Consider the following 16097-nt stretch of genomic DNA (forward strand, 5'->3'; position numbering starts at 1 on the left):
TTTGGGCGCGCTTTTAATTAGTTTATCACGATTATGTATACGTTCGCATGGCATAATTGTGATTTTTAAAATTAAAATCAAAATACGTGTTCGCGCAACTTTGGTCAAAACAATCTTAATATAATAAAAATGATATTAATTGTGTACACATACGCGTGACATGATTTTGGCACAATAAACAAAACGGATTCACATACGTGATTCGTTTCCATAGTTTAATAATCAAAAGTGGATAGATAAAGCATGAAAACCAATAAATCACAGTTTATCCAAAATTAATTCAAGTCAAATAAAGTCAATAAAGCGACCGTGCTAGAACCACGGGACTCGGGGAATGCCTTACACCTTCTCCCCGGTCAACAGAATTCCTTACCCGAACTTTATTTTCGCAGACCAATAATAATAGAGTCAAACCTTCCTTTGACTAGGGATTCAAATAAAAGGTGACTTGGAACACCCAAAAAAATCAATTTCATGTGGCGACTCTGTATATAAAATAATCTCTACTCAAATTTGTCACTTTAATTGGAAAAACTCTTTAACCCATAATAATCCATAATACACATATCTTTTTTTTTGGAGGGAGGGTATAAAAGGGGTGTGACAACGGATATTTTGGTCTTCCGTTGGCTATGCTGGCAATGTTTCTTCAATACACCATGACAGAAACGACAAAACAACTGAAACGTCTCGTCAATCAAGTCTTGATAGCATTAAATGCATGTCAGCACCGGTCGGCCATTCCTGGTTGTGAACCGTCGCTGAAATACTATAAATACCTCTTTCTTCGTTCATTTTAACTTTACATCCAAACCTTCTACCCTCGTACCTTACAAATTTTAATACTTTTTAGCACTTATACTTTGGTTATTTGAGATCTTTTGCAAGAACTCTTGTCCATATTCACCTCAAGCCAACAAGTACAATCCTTCATCTTTCTTTCCTTCCTCATTTTCCCTCCATTTTCTAAAGAAATAGCAAAAAATTCTAAAACCGTCCCCCAGAAAGAAGCCCCTTCTACTTCGTGGCCGGCTACTGAAGCCGAGGAGACCGTTTCACACGCTGCCGTCGATGAACCGGTACCTGAACCCCATTTGAAAATGTTCATCCCCGGAGGATGCTCGGTCGATGCCGATTTCAAAGTTGAAAAACCTTCCTCCGTACAAGGCCGATGTGAGGAGGTCTCGAGATACATCTTCTCGTTCACTAAAGAAATCCTCCCCACGGTCCGAAAAAGACTGTAACTAGGCCGATAAGGACATAGTGGTCCCCGAGTAGAACTTATCATCTTCGACCGATGATCCCAAGTTAGCAAGGGCATCGACCTTATTGTTTTAATCCTGAGGTACGTGTTGTAGAGTCCACTCCTTGAACCAGTGTAATGTTACCTGCAATTATCCATGTACATTTGCATTCGTTCCTCTTTGACCTCGAACGTCCCATTGACTTAGTTCACTGCAAGGAGGGAGTCGCAGTTAGCTTCGATCACCTCCTCCCCCAAGCTTTTGGCTAGTTCGAGACCTGCAATCATGGCCTCATATTCGGCCTCGTTGTTAGTCAATTTTATAGTCCTAATAGATTGTCTAACTACATTTCCTGTCGGTTGCTTCAATACGATGCCAAATCCGGACCCTTTTGCGTTCGAGGTGCCGTCCGTAAAGAGGGTCCGGATCCCCGAAGAAATCACCGAGATCAACAATAGCTCTCTTTCGACCTCGGGTATTAGGGCCGACGTAATGTCGGTCACAAAGTTTGCCAGAATTTGAGATTTAATGGCGGTCCGGGATCGATATTCATTATCGTACCCGTTGATCTCCACGACACATATAGCCAACAGTCCCGAGAGCTCGGGTTTATGCATTACATTCCTCAATGGGTAAGTAGTCACAACACATATGGGGTGGCATTGAAAATACGGTTTCAGCTTCCTAGAGACACTTAGCAAAGCGAATGCCAATTTCTCTAGGTGAGGGTATCTAGTTACGGTCTCGCCTAAAGTCCTGCTAACATAGTAAATTAGAAATTGCGTACCTTTGTCTTCCCGGACTAGGACTCCACTTACCGCTATCTCTGATACTGTCAGGTATAGGTATAGCTGTTCGTCTGTCTTCGGCGTGTGGAGTAGTGGTGGGCTCGATAGATATCGCTTGAGCTCCTCCAAGGCTCGTTGGCACTCTGGGTCCATGAGAAGTTATTCTTCTTTTTCAGCAGTGAGAAGAACCAGTGGCTCTTGTCGGAAGACCTTGAGATGAATCGCCCCAGGGCGGCTATGCATCCGGTTAATCTTTGTACGACCTTTACATTGTCCACAACAGTGATATCTTCGATTGCTTTGATCTTATCGGGGTTGATCTCAATTCCTCAATTAGATACCATGAATCCGAGGAATTTATCGGATCCGACTTCAAATGCACACTTTTCCAGATTCAGCTTCATATTGTATTTCTTCAATATGCTGAAGGTTTCCTGCGAATGTTTCAAATGGTTATTTGCTCGCAGGGACTTAACCAACATATCATCAATGTAAACCTCCATTGATTTTCCTACTTTTTCCTCGACATCCTGTTTACTAGGCGTTTGTAAGTGGCACATGTATTTTTTAGTCCGAATGGCATCACGTTATAGTAGTAGGTGTCATACTTAGTGATGAATGATGTTTTTTCCTGATCGCCCGGGTTCATCCGTATCTGGTTATTCCCGAAATCAAGTCTAGAAAACTAAGGATCTAATGGTCGGTCGTCGCATCGATCATGCGATCGATGTTGGGCAGAGGAAAGGAGTCCTTGGGACATGCCTTAGTCAAATCTTTGTAGTCCACCCACATTCTTAATTTATTCCCCCTTTTAGGGACTACCACTACGTTTGCTAACTAATCCGGGTATCTTACCTCCCGAATAGACCTTATTTTAAGGAGTTTAGGTACCTCATCCTTGATAAAAGCATGTTTGACCTCGGACTGGGGTCTCCTCTTCTGCTTGATCGGGTGGAACTTCTGGTCCAGGCTTCGCTTGTGAGTGCTTATTTCCGGTGGGATCCCTATCATATCAAGGTGGGACCAAGTAAAATAATCTTCGTTAGCTATAAGAAAGTGAATGAGTTTTTTCCTCAGCTCGGGGCTTAACCCCGTGCCCAGGTATACCTTTCGATCGGGCAAGTGTTCGATTAGTACAACTTGCTACAGTTCCTCGACCTTTGATTTGGTAGCGTCGGAATCGTCGGGGGCTATGAAAGATCTAGGAACTTCGTAGTCGTCGTACTCGTCTACCCTTTGTTTCTTCGGTTCTGTCGAGGCTAGTATCGGTAATTGCTATTTGGACTCGTCTTTGGCCATCGGATTCTGGCCCTTCGATATCGAGAGTGTGGATGCCGAGATCACCTCATCGACCACGAATATTTCCTTGGTGGCCGATTGTTCCCCGTAAATTATTTTGATTCCTCCGGGTGTTGGGAATTTCAGCATCTGGTGCAGTGTTGAGGGTATTGCTCTCATGTTGTGAATCCATGGCCTCCCGAACAAAGTCTCATATATCCTTCGATTACATAGAACTTGGCTTCCTGAACAGTTTCGACAATGTTCACCGATAATGTTATCTCCCATTTAGTGGTCTCACATGGCACGTTGAACCCGTTCAGGACTCGGACCGCAGGTACGATATGATCTTGTAGGCTGAGTTGTTCCACGACCCACGATCTGATGATGTTGGCTGAGCTACCTAGATAAATTAACACACGCTTAACTCAAGATTTATTTATGAATATTGATATTACTAGTGCATCGTCATGGGGCTGCACGAATCCATTAATGTCTTCGTAGTTGAAAGACAAGGTTCCTTCCGGTACGTAATCCTGAGTCCATTTTTCCCTTTGTGATGGATACTTTGGTGCACTTCAGCATCGGCCCCTAGGGAATGTCAACCCCACTGATGATCATGTTAATGAAGTGCTGAGGTTCCTCCTGCTAGGTCTGTTTATTAGAATCCCTATTCCTGAAGTGGTTCTTGGCCCGATCACTTAGGAACTCTCGGAGATGTCCATCGTTGAACAGCCGGGCCACCTCCTATCTTAATAGTCGGCAGTCTTCTGTTCTGTGGCCATGAGTGCCGTGATATTTGCACATTAGGTTAGGATCCCTTTGGGATGGATCGGACTGTAGAGGTCGAGGCCATTTGGTATCTTTGATGCGTCCAATGACAGATACGATATCAACGGTATCGATGTTGAAGTTGTACTCTGATAATCGTGGTGCTTCTTTAGGTCCTCGGTTGTTTTGACCTCGGTCATTTCTCCTTTCATTTCTCATAGGGTTCCGCCCAGACCCACTGGTTCTTCAGTCTCCATTGTACGGCTGATACCGATCCTTGTTTGATCTCAATTCATGATCGATGTCTCTCTTGACTCTATCGAAGGTTCTGACGGGATATACGAACCCTGAAGGGACCCCAAGCTGATTGTCTTTGACCCTGATTTTTGATTGATACCGGTTATGGACATCAGCCCAAGTGATAGCCGGATATTCTACCAAGTTTTGTTTCAACTGCTGTTAAGCCAACGAGCTTCGAATGTTGAGTCTTGGGGTGAAAGCTTGAACGGCCCAATCATCAGTGACCGGTGGTAGGTCCATCCGTTCCATTTGAAATCGGGACACGAACTCTCTGAGCATCTCATTATCCTTCTGTTTTACTATGAAAAGGTCTGACTTCATGGTCTCGACCTTGATAGCCCCGGCGTGTGTTTTTACGAAGGAATCTGCAAGCATAGAAAATGAATCAGTAGAATTATAAGGTAAGTTGTGATATCATATCATAGCTCATTTGGATAAAGTTTCTCCGAACTTTTTCAGTATGACAAATTCGATCTCGTCATCTTCAAAGTCGTTCCCTTTGATGGCGCATGTATAGGAGGTCATATGCTCATTTGGGTTAGTCGTTCCGTTGTACTTAGGAATTTCGGGCGTGCGAAACTTTTTCAAGATCGACTTCGGTAGCGCTCGGAGGAAAAGGTTTTTGGACAAACTTCTTGGAATCCAGGCCCTTCAATATCGGTGGTTCTCCTAGGATATGGTCGACCCTGGAATTGTAGGTTTCCACCTTTTTGTCATTTGCTTCGATTTTCTTTTATCCCGATTCTACCCATTTTGTCAGCTCCTCGAGCATCTTTATGATCTCAAGGTTAGTCTCAGGTTCAAGGTCATTTGGCCTCTCTGTAATCGGTTCATTTTTGCAAGTAATTTACCGGGGCGGCTCGGGCTCAACTCTGCTAGGGGTGTGGCTTTGGTTTTGTAACTGGGCTATCGCTACCTGTTGAGTCTGTAGCATTTCGACAATCACCCATAAATTGATCATGTCCCCTACAATGTCTTGTGTATTTCGGGCTGCAGATCGGGCTTCACCACAGACGCTATTCTCGGGGTCAGTAGGCAGATTTGCGTCAATGGCCACATGCGAGTTGGCGTCAGTCGGGTCAACGACTGGAGTTCCGGTGGGATCAAATACCTACTATTATCCTTAGCTTCACGGTTGACGCCAAACTATTTACCCTCAAAATCGGATAATAATTAAATTTGTAAGTGATTTTAAGGATACACGGATTTATTTAACACAAAGCACTAAATAAAGACAGATTAAATAAATAAGGAAGAAGTAAGCTCAAACCATACGAGGAAGACGATTTAAACCTTAGTGAAATATTTGCCCTCGATCTGGGCTCGTAACAACAAGCACTAACGAACGAAATCAAGAGAGCTAATAACCAAAAAATAATGGTATATTGCCTTGGAATACATGTTACCACGTACTTTATGAATTATCAAACTCTCTTTATATAGTAGAGGAGTCCTACTTTAGGTGCAATTCTATAAAAGGTAAAAAATCCTTTAATTTACCGATTGCCGGTTCTTTATCGGTACGTGCCAAGATTTTCACCGTAATATCCGGCCGGTCACAGATATTTCGGTCTTCCGTTGGCTATGCTGGCAATGTTTCTTCAAAGTCGTTTGAGGCTAGGACCGATTCCGGGATCATGGCCTCGATATTCTCGAAGGCAGGCGTCTTGTCTCTAGGTTCTAGCCCGGTGGACTTGGGGTCGATCTTCAGTCCTTTATTGTCATGTCTCGAGCCTGGCTTACCATGTCGGAGGCTAGGATACACCACGAGCTCGATTTCAACCATATACAATAATAATAATCAAAGATATGAAGCACGATAAATCGTTTCTTTTATTTTTCTATACAACAACAATAAACCTAGTGTAATCCCACAAGTGGGGGTACAAGGGAAGGTAGTATGTATTCGGACCTTACACCTACAAAAAGGCAGAGAGGTTATTTCTGAAAGACCCTCGACTTAGGAAAGATAAAAGGAAGGGCAACAACAAGCACACAAATTAAAAAACCAAAGCAAAAATACAAAGAAGCAAAACTAAAGTTGAGTATTATAATTAGAAGGTCGAAACGAAAGCAACGACATGTAATCACATAAATCAAGTAATGCGAAAATACATAAATAACACTAACTCATGTACTAAAGCTATTGTTACAGACAAGAATATCGCTAGACGACCTATCCTAAATAAACAGGCAAGCCCACTAAAATTGTTAGTGGGGTGATAAGTATCCCTCATTATTAGTGATCTTAGTTTTGAGCTTTGAGAATGAAGTTACATTTGAAAGGAAGACAAAATACCAAGGCAAGGCAAAGGAGTTGCTGAGCACGAAAGTCATTTTCATCTTACTCTTCTTGCTATAAAATTGTCAAGACTACAAGCTAACCGTACTTTGTACCTTTCTTGCTTTTTCCGTAGCACTTGGGAGCATTTAAAGAGAAGTTCCATGACTCCCAACTTTCGTGGCTAATCATTAGACAATAATAATGTCCATACGCCAGAGGGAAGGGAAAAGGAAAAGGAGAAAGGAGCTATGTGTGAAGCTTCTTTCTTGCAGATAGATTAAAGCTTCATATAGCTTAAAGCCTCAAACTCGCTTTTATTCAATTTTTTGACATAAAAGTGCTAATCTTCTCTTACTTAACGGGTAAGGATGGGGACAATCACAAGCGTAAACCAATTCTGACTCTCAGATCTCGTTAACAATAAGATTATTTTTTATGTTAGAAGAATTTCCCAAAACTTGGACCCCAAGATCTGTATCTATTTTTAAATATTTGAAATTTTGTCCATATTAAGTTGACACATATTTAAATTAATTATCGGTTACTCTAAAATTCTTAGTGAAACCATCACATTCCGAACAAATTAAGTCCACAAAACATAATAAAGATCGAGGTCGTGTATATCAATATATACATGTGAGTCTTTGGTGGTCATACTGACACAATTAATCTCAAGATAAAATTTCACATAGAATAGTATAATATTTAGTTGATTACACATGAAAAAATAATTATCACATCGCTAATGCACGCCTGATTGGCAGATGCAGACCTACATGGTCATTAGAGGGTCACCGGAACCCGTTATATATATATATATATATATATATATATATATATATATATATATATATATATATATAGAGAGAGAGAGAGAGAGAGAGAGAGAGAGAGAGAGTATATCCAGATAGGACCCCTTAGATAATTTATTTGGGCCCCCTGAAAAACAAAAGCAAAATGGCAGCACCGGTTGAGCTGCTAGTTTTAGCATCCTTCAAGCTTTCTTTACCATTCGGTCTAGTGTTTGAGACCTAGTTCAAGCAAAATTAGCATTTATTTTCTTTCTTCTTTTGTTTTCTTTTACATTTTTGGATTCGATGATAGTTTTTGTCCTTTTAATCTTGCAGGTTTCGAAACCTTGGCCTCTTACGCAAAATTGAAGGCTCCATTACAGACCTAGTAAATCAGTTTTGTCAAAATATTTTATAACAAAACACTGATAACAATGTTTATTTTTGCATATTACTTATATATATATATATTAAAAAAAATTAAAGAAGCAGTGCCGGACGACACTGCTTCTATCAACATTGCTTCCTATAGCACCTATTTTGCAAAGTAATCTTTCACTCTTTGCTTAGTGCTTTTTCTTTCTTTAAAAATTTTTGATTGTTTATATATTGCGGATAAGTTGTCATACTTATTAGTTTCTTAAAGAACTGCACACAAAATTTTATCGTTAATTATTGGTATTTATTTAAGGTTAGTGGTGCCCCCGTCGCGCTCAAATCCTGGGTTCGCCTCTGCTGATTGGCACTATTTCATAATATTAAAATTGTGTATTAATTTTTGTAAGATAGAATGTGAAATAACAATAAATGTAATACGGAAATTAAACTATTTAGAGACAAAAAAAAGCTTTTTAAAAGTGAGTTATTCACGTACCATAACAATTTTTTCTTTATTAATAATCCTATATCTATGCATTATTACAATCTTCATATGTAAACCAAGTGTCACCTAAAAGAAAGGAGATGGAATTGCCATAAAGTAGCAACGACCACATTGAGTAAATGAGGCCCATCACATACATGAAGCGGTAACAGTCGTTTCAAAGTGAAATTGGGACAGTAGAATCTAAAAAATAGGGAGGAGGACAACAAATTTTCACGAAGTTAGTTCATATCGCGGAAAAACGGAAAAAGGGAAAACCAATGGGACTTTCTTATTTGTAGTGAAGTGTGAGATGACAAAAGACATTACAAATCCGCAAGCAAAGGATTTACTACTGTTTAAAGAGGGACGATGACCGATGACATACTAGCAAATAGCCAAATAGGCCTTTTTTGCTTTTGAGTTCTGGGGACTGAGAGCGACAAACTATAGGAATGGGATGGCGCATGCACCGCTGCGCGCGCACGCACGCACGTTCAAATGCGATGCTCCTAAGGACAAATACCCGTGCACATAACGCCTATTTCTGATCAGGATCAACAAATCACCACTACTTTTATCTTCAGTCCTCACCACTACTCATTTAGGTCGCTTGGTATGCGAACTAAATTATCTCGGGATTATAATCTAAGTATTAATTTATACCACATGAGAGATGAGATAAAATAATTCCACATTTGATGGGATAATGTGGGATAAGATGAGATATTTTGGATTAAGTTTGAGTGTATAAATTTTATCCTACATCTTATCTCACCTTATACCTCATACTGAATATATAAATTTTTATTACTTAATCATAATTAAGTAATATATATTTTTATTTAATTTATAACTTCTTAAAGTTAATTTGAATAATTTGATACAAATATCTGAATAAGTATTTTTGAGATAAAATAAAATATTACAACTGATAAAATTTTGGGAAATAAAAAATAAAAAGAATAGAAATTTAAAATCATCTAAGTAATACTTACACAAAATGGAACATACCAACTTGAACGTGATGGGATAAATGAGACTTTTTCACTCGTATCTCAAATTTAATTCTTGAAATAAAAAAAAAAAACTAGTGTATTTTATGTTGAATGAATCTGAATTATAGGCTGTTTGGCTAAGTTTTTTTTTGGCCAAAAGTGATTTATTTTAAAGTTAAAGTGTTTGACAAAACTTTTAGAAGGAAAAAAAAGCTTTTGAAGCAGCAGCAGAAAAAACTAGTTTCTTCCAAAAGAAATACTTTTGAGAAAAATACAAATAAAAATACTTTTTAAAAGTTTAATCAATTACTAAATATTTTTTAAATTAATTAATCAAACACGATTTTTTGAGAAATACACTTTTAAAATAAGTTGATATTAAAAGTTCGACCAAACATACTATTAGTCGTCTAAGTGAATTCATATTAAGAAATGATTAAACATACATATTGTTATGTGTCTCCACCTTTTAAAAATAGTTGTGACCTGTAAGGGAGGGGCAGCTGCAACTTGCCACAACCCTCTCGCTTTGATTCTTGGCCCTATTGCATCGAAAACCCCACAAATCTCAACAGCCTTTTCTGATCGTATCCTCCTCCTCTCTCTCTCTCTCTGTTATTACTCTACCAGTTTACAGGGCAGAGCTTCTCTCTCTCACACACACACACTTTCTACCTGTAACTGAGCAAGTTTCCAGAGAGAGAGAACAGTGACTAACGAGAATGGAAAATGAGTAGTAGAATAATAGTATTTGAGTAATGAAAGCAAGTGAGTGAGATCCAGCTCCTTCTCGTGATCTCATCTAATCGACCGAACCTAAGCCCTATTTCCGCCTTTAACGCCTCGGTTACTCCAACCAACTTACTATTCTACTCTTTTTCTCCTTTTCACAAAACGAACTTCAACTCTTTCTCTCTTTCTCTCTTTCTTCCCGATATTTTCCATTGGTTATTCTCCATCTCTGTCATTGTAGGATTCTAATTGAGTTGTCATTTGTATTTTTCCAACACTAAGAGATTAATCCGAAGACTAGGATTTGCGATATACATCTGTCTTCAATGCTGAAAAGCCTCATTTTCGAACACGGGCTTCTCTTCTATTCTGTTTGCTGGATTAATATATCTTAGGTAAAATCTCTATTGTTGCTCAACTGCTCAGTTCTTAACTAACTGACAGTAATTGACCTTAATTTTCTCATTCAATTGTTAATAGGTATTTGTTCTCAGTGGGTATCTTGATTGGAGATTGAGGTTGACAATTCGAGAATGTTGACTTGTATAGCATGTTCAAAGCAGCTCAACACTGGATCTCTACGTGAGCCAGAGGAAGATGACACCGCTGCAACACCCAGCAAAAAGCAAGCCCTTAAAGCCCTCACTGCTCAGGTTCATTCTCTTAAAAAATAGACTTAATTAAGTTGCAAAATATGTTATTAAGTTTAAATGTCTGTTTGTTTATATTTTGATGGGTTTTTTAGATCAAGGATATGGCTGCTAAAGCTTCAGGTGCATATAAGAACTGTAAGCCATGTTCAGGGGGTTCAAATCACAACCAGAACCCTAACTATGCTGATTCTGAAACTGGGTCTGTGTCCGAAAGATTTCATTACTCGTATAAAAGGGCTGGGAGTTCAAATTCGACGCCAAAAATGAAAGGGAGATTGAAAGTTCTGTCTAGTGGCGAAAGTACGCCAGTATCAGTAAGTGGCCGGAGCGAATCAGTTGTCGGTATGGAAGATGATGATGAGTCAAAAGAGTGGGTTGCCCAAGTGGAACCGGGTGTTCTAATCACGTTTGTTTCCCTGCCTGAGGGTGGAAATGATCTGAAACGAATTCGATTCAGGTATTAATCTGTTCCATTTGCTTCTCTTTTCTCTGCTTTGATCTGTTCTTCGAAAGTCTTTGTTTGTTTGGGAGTGGTTACTATTACAATTTTTTCTGCTTTTTTCTGTGCGTGGCCGAATGACTTTTTGATGGGTCCTTTTCTGGAATGTGATTTTTAATTGTACAGTAATGTAGTTGGACGGAATGGACTTTTGTGTATCTAATTGTGCTGCACTATGCCCGAAATTATGGAGTGGCCCAAAAGTGGGTCTTTTTGCCAAAGACATAAAATATTGGCTTGGTGACCTTACAAATTGAATATAAAAAAAGTATGAAAGAAGCATATACAATATTCAGGCTTCTAAATCCTATTAGTAAGCCTTAAAAATTAACATGCCTTGCCATTCTTGATGGATGTATCTTGCTTTACTTATAGGTAAAACAAGCTTAACCATTCTTATGTCGTCGAGCTTTGGGATTCAGTTTTCATGTTAACTGGCAGGGTTAAAGGGATGATTTAATTGACTGGGATAAAGTTATGATTTTGGTTTACTTAATGATCGGCTTATTTAAACGTGACATAGTTGGAGGGTTCCACTCTTGACAATATCATATGAATCAAGTTTTAGGAGGGTCTCATGTTCTACCGGCAGGGTGACTGGGTGTCCCCTCTTACATAGCAAATTATTGAAGACTTGTATGTGTATAACAGGGTAGAGCGGACCAGTTGTCTGTTCCACATGGCTGCATACCAGTCACTTGTTCTCAAATCTGATATCTGATGATCTTAATGAAAGCTACCATCTGGCATAAGCAGAAAAATACTCCATGGACATTTTTACCGTATCATATTCCTGCTGTCTCGTTTGTATTATGCATGTGTCTTTAACGCTGCTGCAGAAAAAAAATGAAGTAATTTTTCGTGCTGACAACATGTGATCTTATCTTGTTTCTTTTCTTCTCAACGAAACTGTAACATATAGTTTCCTTTCCAGGTCAAATTGCAATTTTTGAGTGTGTTATTGTGGTTTTCCATCTTCCTATCATAGAGTGCTTCCTTCTTCTACCAGCAGTTATACAAAGTTTACTAATTAGCTTCTGCATCGTGCATGAGCTGCAACTGAAATGAATTGCACAAATTGTGTCTAACAAAATTGTCTGTGATGAATTAAAAGAACTGGAATCTTGCTCCTCATGTCCCAGCGCTATTTTGCTTACTATGCTATAGCTCCAACATTAGAGTCAATGCTACTCTGGACTGCTGTAATCACGAATAGCCAGTCAAGTTTTGAGTTTTGGAATCTTCAATTGGAAGATCAGCTCGACAAGATGCTTATTTCTTTTAGAATAAAACTTGGTTGAAGTTGCAGACATGATTTGTCGTCTTTTTGAGCTGTCAGCTCCATTATGTCACTACTTTACTGACGACAATTATTAACTGATGGAGGAAAGCAGTGTTGCAACACTTGGCCTTTCTATCTGAATAGGGATTATCCCAGCTTTCTCACGAGCATATTTTTTATGCATCTTTTATGATTGAATACATCTTCCACCTTCCCATCTTGGTCATAGTTGGTAAACTGGTTGGGAGTTTTAAAATCTTACTGATGTTTTTGTCAGCCGTGAGATGTTTAACAAGTGGCAAGCTCAACGGTGGTGGGCTGAGAATTATGACAAGGTCATGGAACTATACAATGTTCGTAGGTTCAATCGACAAGCAGTACCATTGCCAACTCCTCCGAAGTCTGAAGATGAGGTGAACCTTTGTTTTATCGTCTTTTTATAAAAATGTTGCTAGCAACACTATTAAATTGCTTGGAGCAGCATTCTTGTATGCCGCCTTGCTCTTTTGTTTTTACAAGTGCATGTATGTGTTGTATGTTTCTTCATTATATGTACCCTTTTCTTTCAGAACTTAAAGCTTGAATATGCTGAGAGTAGCCCTGTAACACCTCCACTAACCAAAGAGCGTCTCCCTAGCCACTTTAATCGTTCAACAGGGGTGGGCCAATTGTCGTCAGGCTCTATTGAAGGAGATCCATTGCAATCTCGTCATTATTATGATGCAGGTGGTCTCACTTCGACCCCTAAACTCTCTAGCATCAGTTCGTCAAAAAGTGAGACACCTTCAATGGACGCTTCTGCACGGTCTAGTTCTTCAAGGGAGGCTGATCGCTCAGGAGAGCTGTCCGTTAGCAATGCCAGCGATGTTGAGACTGAATGGGTTGAAGAAGACGAGCCTGGAGTCTATATCACGATTCGAGCATTGCCTGGCGGTACTCGAGAGCTTAGAAGAGTCAGGTTCAGGTTAGTAATTCTTTTTATGCATATATCAGCTCCTATGTTCAGAGGGCAATATCAGATGAGTTAAATCTCTCTTTAATCTATATAGAATCATTTTGGTTTTTGCTGGCTTCTACTATAACTTTATCTGGAATTCTACAACAAACCTCTTGTTACCTCTGCATATTCTTAAACTGATTAAAATGGAATTAGTAAAAGATTCTAACTAAATAAATCTGAATATAATGCGGTCACTGAATTGAACCTCAATTATTTGGATGAATAGAATAGTGAAAGCGGTTCTTGACCAACTAATCCATCTTCTTCTGCACCAACCTCTACTCTTGTGTGCATGAGTTCTGCTCCAGGGAATTTCAGTGGGGATGGAGGGTAATGAATTGTTAATGTTGTCATCCTATCAACTGAATCATTTATGGTCAATACAAGAATGAAATTTGTGTCTCACTGTTCCCTGATTCAGAAAGACACTCGTCTTTTACTCAAAACCATCTGACGGCTTGAATTACTGTATTCTTTGTCATACTAGCATCTAATTTTAGGGTTGACATCCATCTGGATGTCTATATTGGAATGTTTTCTTGTGCTTTCCATGCTTTTGATTGAGAATTGAGATCCTTTTAAACTTGGGAGTCATTAATCTGTAAAGCTTGGTACTGCTTCAATGAACCATGAAAGTGAATCTTCTCTTAATTTTTGCAATCCATTAAAATTTTGAGAAAAAGATATATACTTCTGATTGAATTACATCTTGTTTATAGTTGTATATCATGAATGAAAGATTAAGTACACTCTACGCTCTTTTCTGACACGGAATGAGCTTTTTATGCAGTCGTGAAAAATTCGGAGAAATGCATGCCAGGTTGTGGTGGGAAGAGAACAGAGCCAGGATCCAAGAACAGTACTTGTGATTTAGGACATCTTTGGAGTTCAAATTTAAATTCATCCATAATTGGTGTCTCTATGCTCCTTTCTTTGACATTAATCCTAGTGTTACTCTTTTTTGTTTTCTTTCTCTTTTAATTTAACTAGTGCTTTTTAGGATTTTATGTGGGTGATTTTTTTTTTAGAAACGAGGGTTATTTGAGGGTGCAATGATGTGTAGTGATTGTTAAAGAAGAAAATTGCGAATCACATGAAACGTAGCTCATGTTAATACATCTACCTAGTTTAATTTGATTTATGAGATTGCATTTTCATATTTGTGTTGATTGCGAAGGATTACAATGACAATAACATCCACCATAGTCAACATGTTTGTGTGTACCCTGTTAATTTGGGAGTGGTTATTTTGGATTGTAATATGCTTATCATTTGAGTTCTGCTATTCTAACAAATATGTACAAAGTAGTGGGTCGGTGCTGTTGAGATTCGGTAGCAAATGCAAAAAAGGTCTCCGAGAAGTAGGGGTGCACATACATCGGGTTTGTTCGGATTTTTCAATTATCAAATCAAACTAATGGTGTCAGGATTTTTAATTTATAAACCAAACCAACAAAGTCGGGTTTTTCAATCTCAGTTTTTCTTGGATTTTCCGGTTTTTTTTTGGTAAGTCTTCATAGCATAAAATATGTAACTTGTTCTCCAAATATTTCTTCAGTTCTAGTAAAATACAACTATATAATGTATTTTTTAAGAAACTAACACAATAATATGAGATAAGTCATAAGATTATACTAAAATATTCTTCAGTAACAAAGATAAAATAATAAAATTACATAAAACAAATATTGCTAATTAATAAGCCATAATAAAAATTAACATAATCTAAAAATGCTATATAGGTCATGCTAAAATAAGTATAGCTAATAAGTACTAATATTAATTACATAACTAAGCACTAAAGAAAAAGATAAACTAAGTTATGCATTTTTATTATAAACCAATGTAAAACTAAAATAATTATCCAACATTATTGTCATTCCTAGTATTGAATTGAATTTCTTTTGTTAATATTAGTATTGATTTGAACTTTGTTTGAGTTACTACATTTATGGGCTTTAAAATTTATTTATCATTCAAGAATGTTAAGTCTAAATTTGAAATAATACGTTAAAAGATAAAACAGTGAAAACGTTTAAGAAATATATATAAATTATGTGAATTAAGAAATTTTAGACTTAGAGAGAGAAAGTCCTCCTTCTCTCTTCTCTTTCTTCTCTCTTGCCAGCGACCCGATGCACTTCAATCCTTCCACACATGTGCCTGCTATGTCTTCAGAGAAAGATTACGAGGAAATAATGATTCTGGACCCTTCTTCACCAACCTATAGATCTGATGATAACACCATTCAACTATCTTCAAAAGAAATGATGCGTATATACAATCCATGAAAATTCTCAATCATTATCATATTAATGGGTAAGTGCATTTTACATCAATATCTTAAGCGAAAAATCCAGGAACTATGGAAGCCCACCGAACAATTTCTACTAATTGATTTGGGTGAAGATTATTATATTGTTAAATTCTCTAAGGAAGAGAATATGGTTAGAGCTCTTCACCGAGGTCCATGGTTTATTAATGGACATTTTTTATCAATAATGAAGTGGATCCCGAACTTTGTTCCTTCCAAAGTGAAACAAACTACTTCTGCAGTTTGGGTACGACTTCCTCAATTGCCAACTGAGTTCTATGATGATGATATCCTAAAACAG

The 16097-nt window shown here is 38.1% G+C and overlaps 1 protein-coding gene across 1 annotated transcript; it reads left to right on the forward strand.

Moving 5' to 3' along the window:
- Positions 1-9730: 9730 nt before the first annotated feature.
- On the forward strand, positions 9731-14636 carry LOC107764900 (protein Brevis radix-like 2). Its single transcript, XM_075244637.1, has 6 exons — positions 9731-10443; positions 10529-10701; positions 10794-11158; positions 12760-12895; positions 13052-13446; positions 14273-14636. The coding sequence occupies exons 2-6, from the start codon at positions 10582-10584 to the stop codon at positions 14349-14351; spliced, it is 1095 nt and encodes a 364-aa protein (XP_075100738.1). The 5' UTR covers positions 9731-10443; positions 10529-10581; the 3' UTR covers positions 14352-14636.
- The last annotated feature ends 1461 nt before the right edge of the window (positions 14637-16097 follow it).

Source organism: Nicotiana tabacum, chromosome 22, assembly GCF_000715075.1.
Source record: "Nicotiana tabacum cultivar K326 chromosome 22, ASM71507v2, whole genome shotgun sequence".
NCBI lineage: Eukaryota > Viridiplantae > Streptophyta > Magnoliopsida > Solanales > Solanaceae > Nicotiana > Nicotiana tabacum.

Excerpts from the sequence above, each read along its gene's own strand:
- LOC107764900 (XM_075244637.1), top strand. The coding sequence starts at position 10,582 with ATGTTGACTTGTATAGCATGTTCAAAGCAGCTCAACACTGGATCTCTA. Across the intron at positions 11,159-12,759 it reads CTGAAACGAATTCGATTCAG|CCGTGAGATGTTTAACAAGT; the intron begins GTATTAATCTGT and ends TGTTTTTGTCAG. Across the intron at positions 13,447-14,272 it reads CTTAGAAGAGTCAGGTTCAG|TCGTGAAAAATTCGGAGAAA; the intron begins GTTAGTAATTCT and ends CTTTTTATGCAG.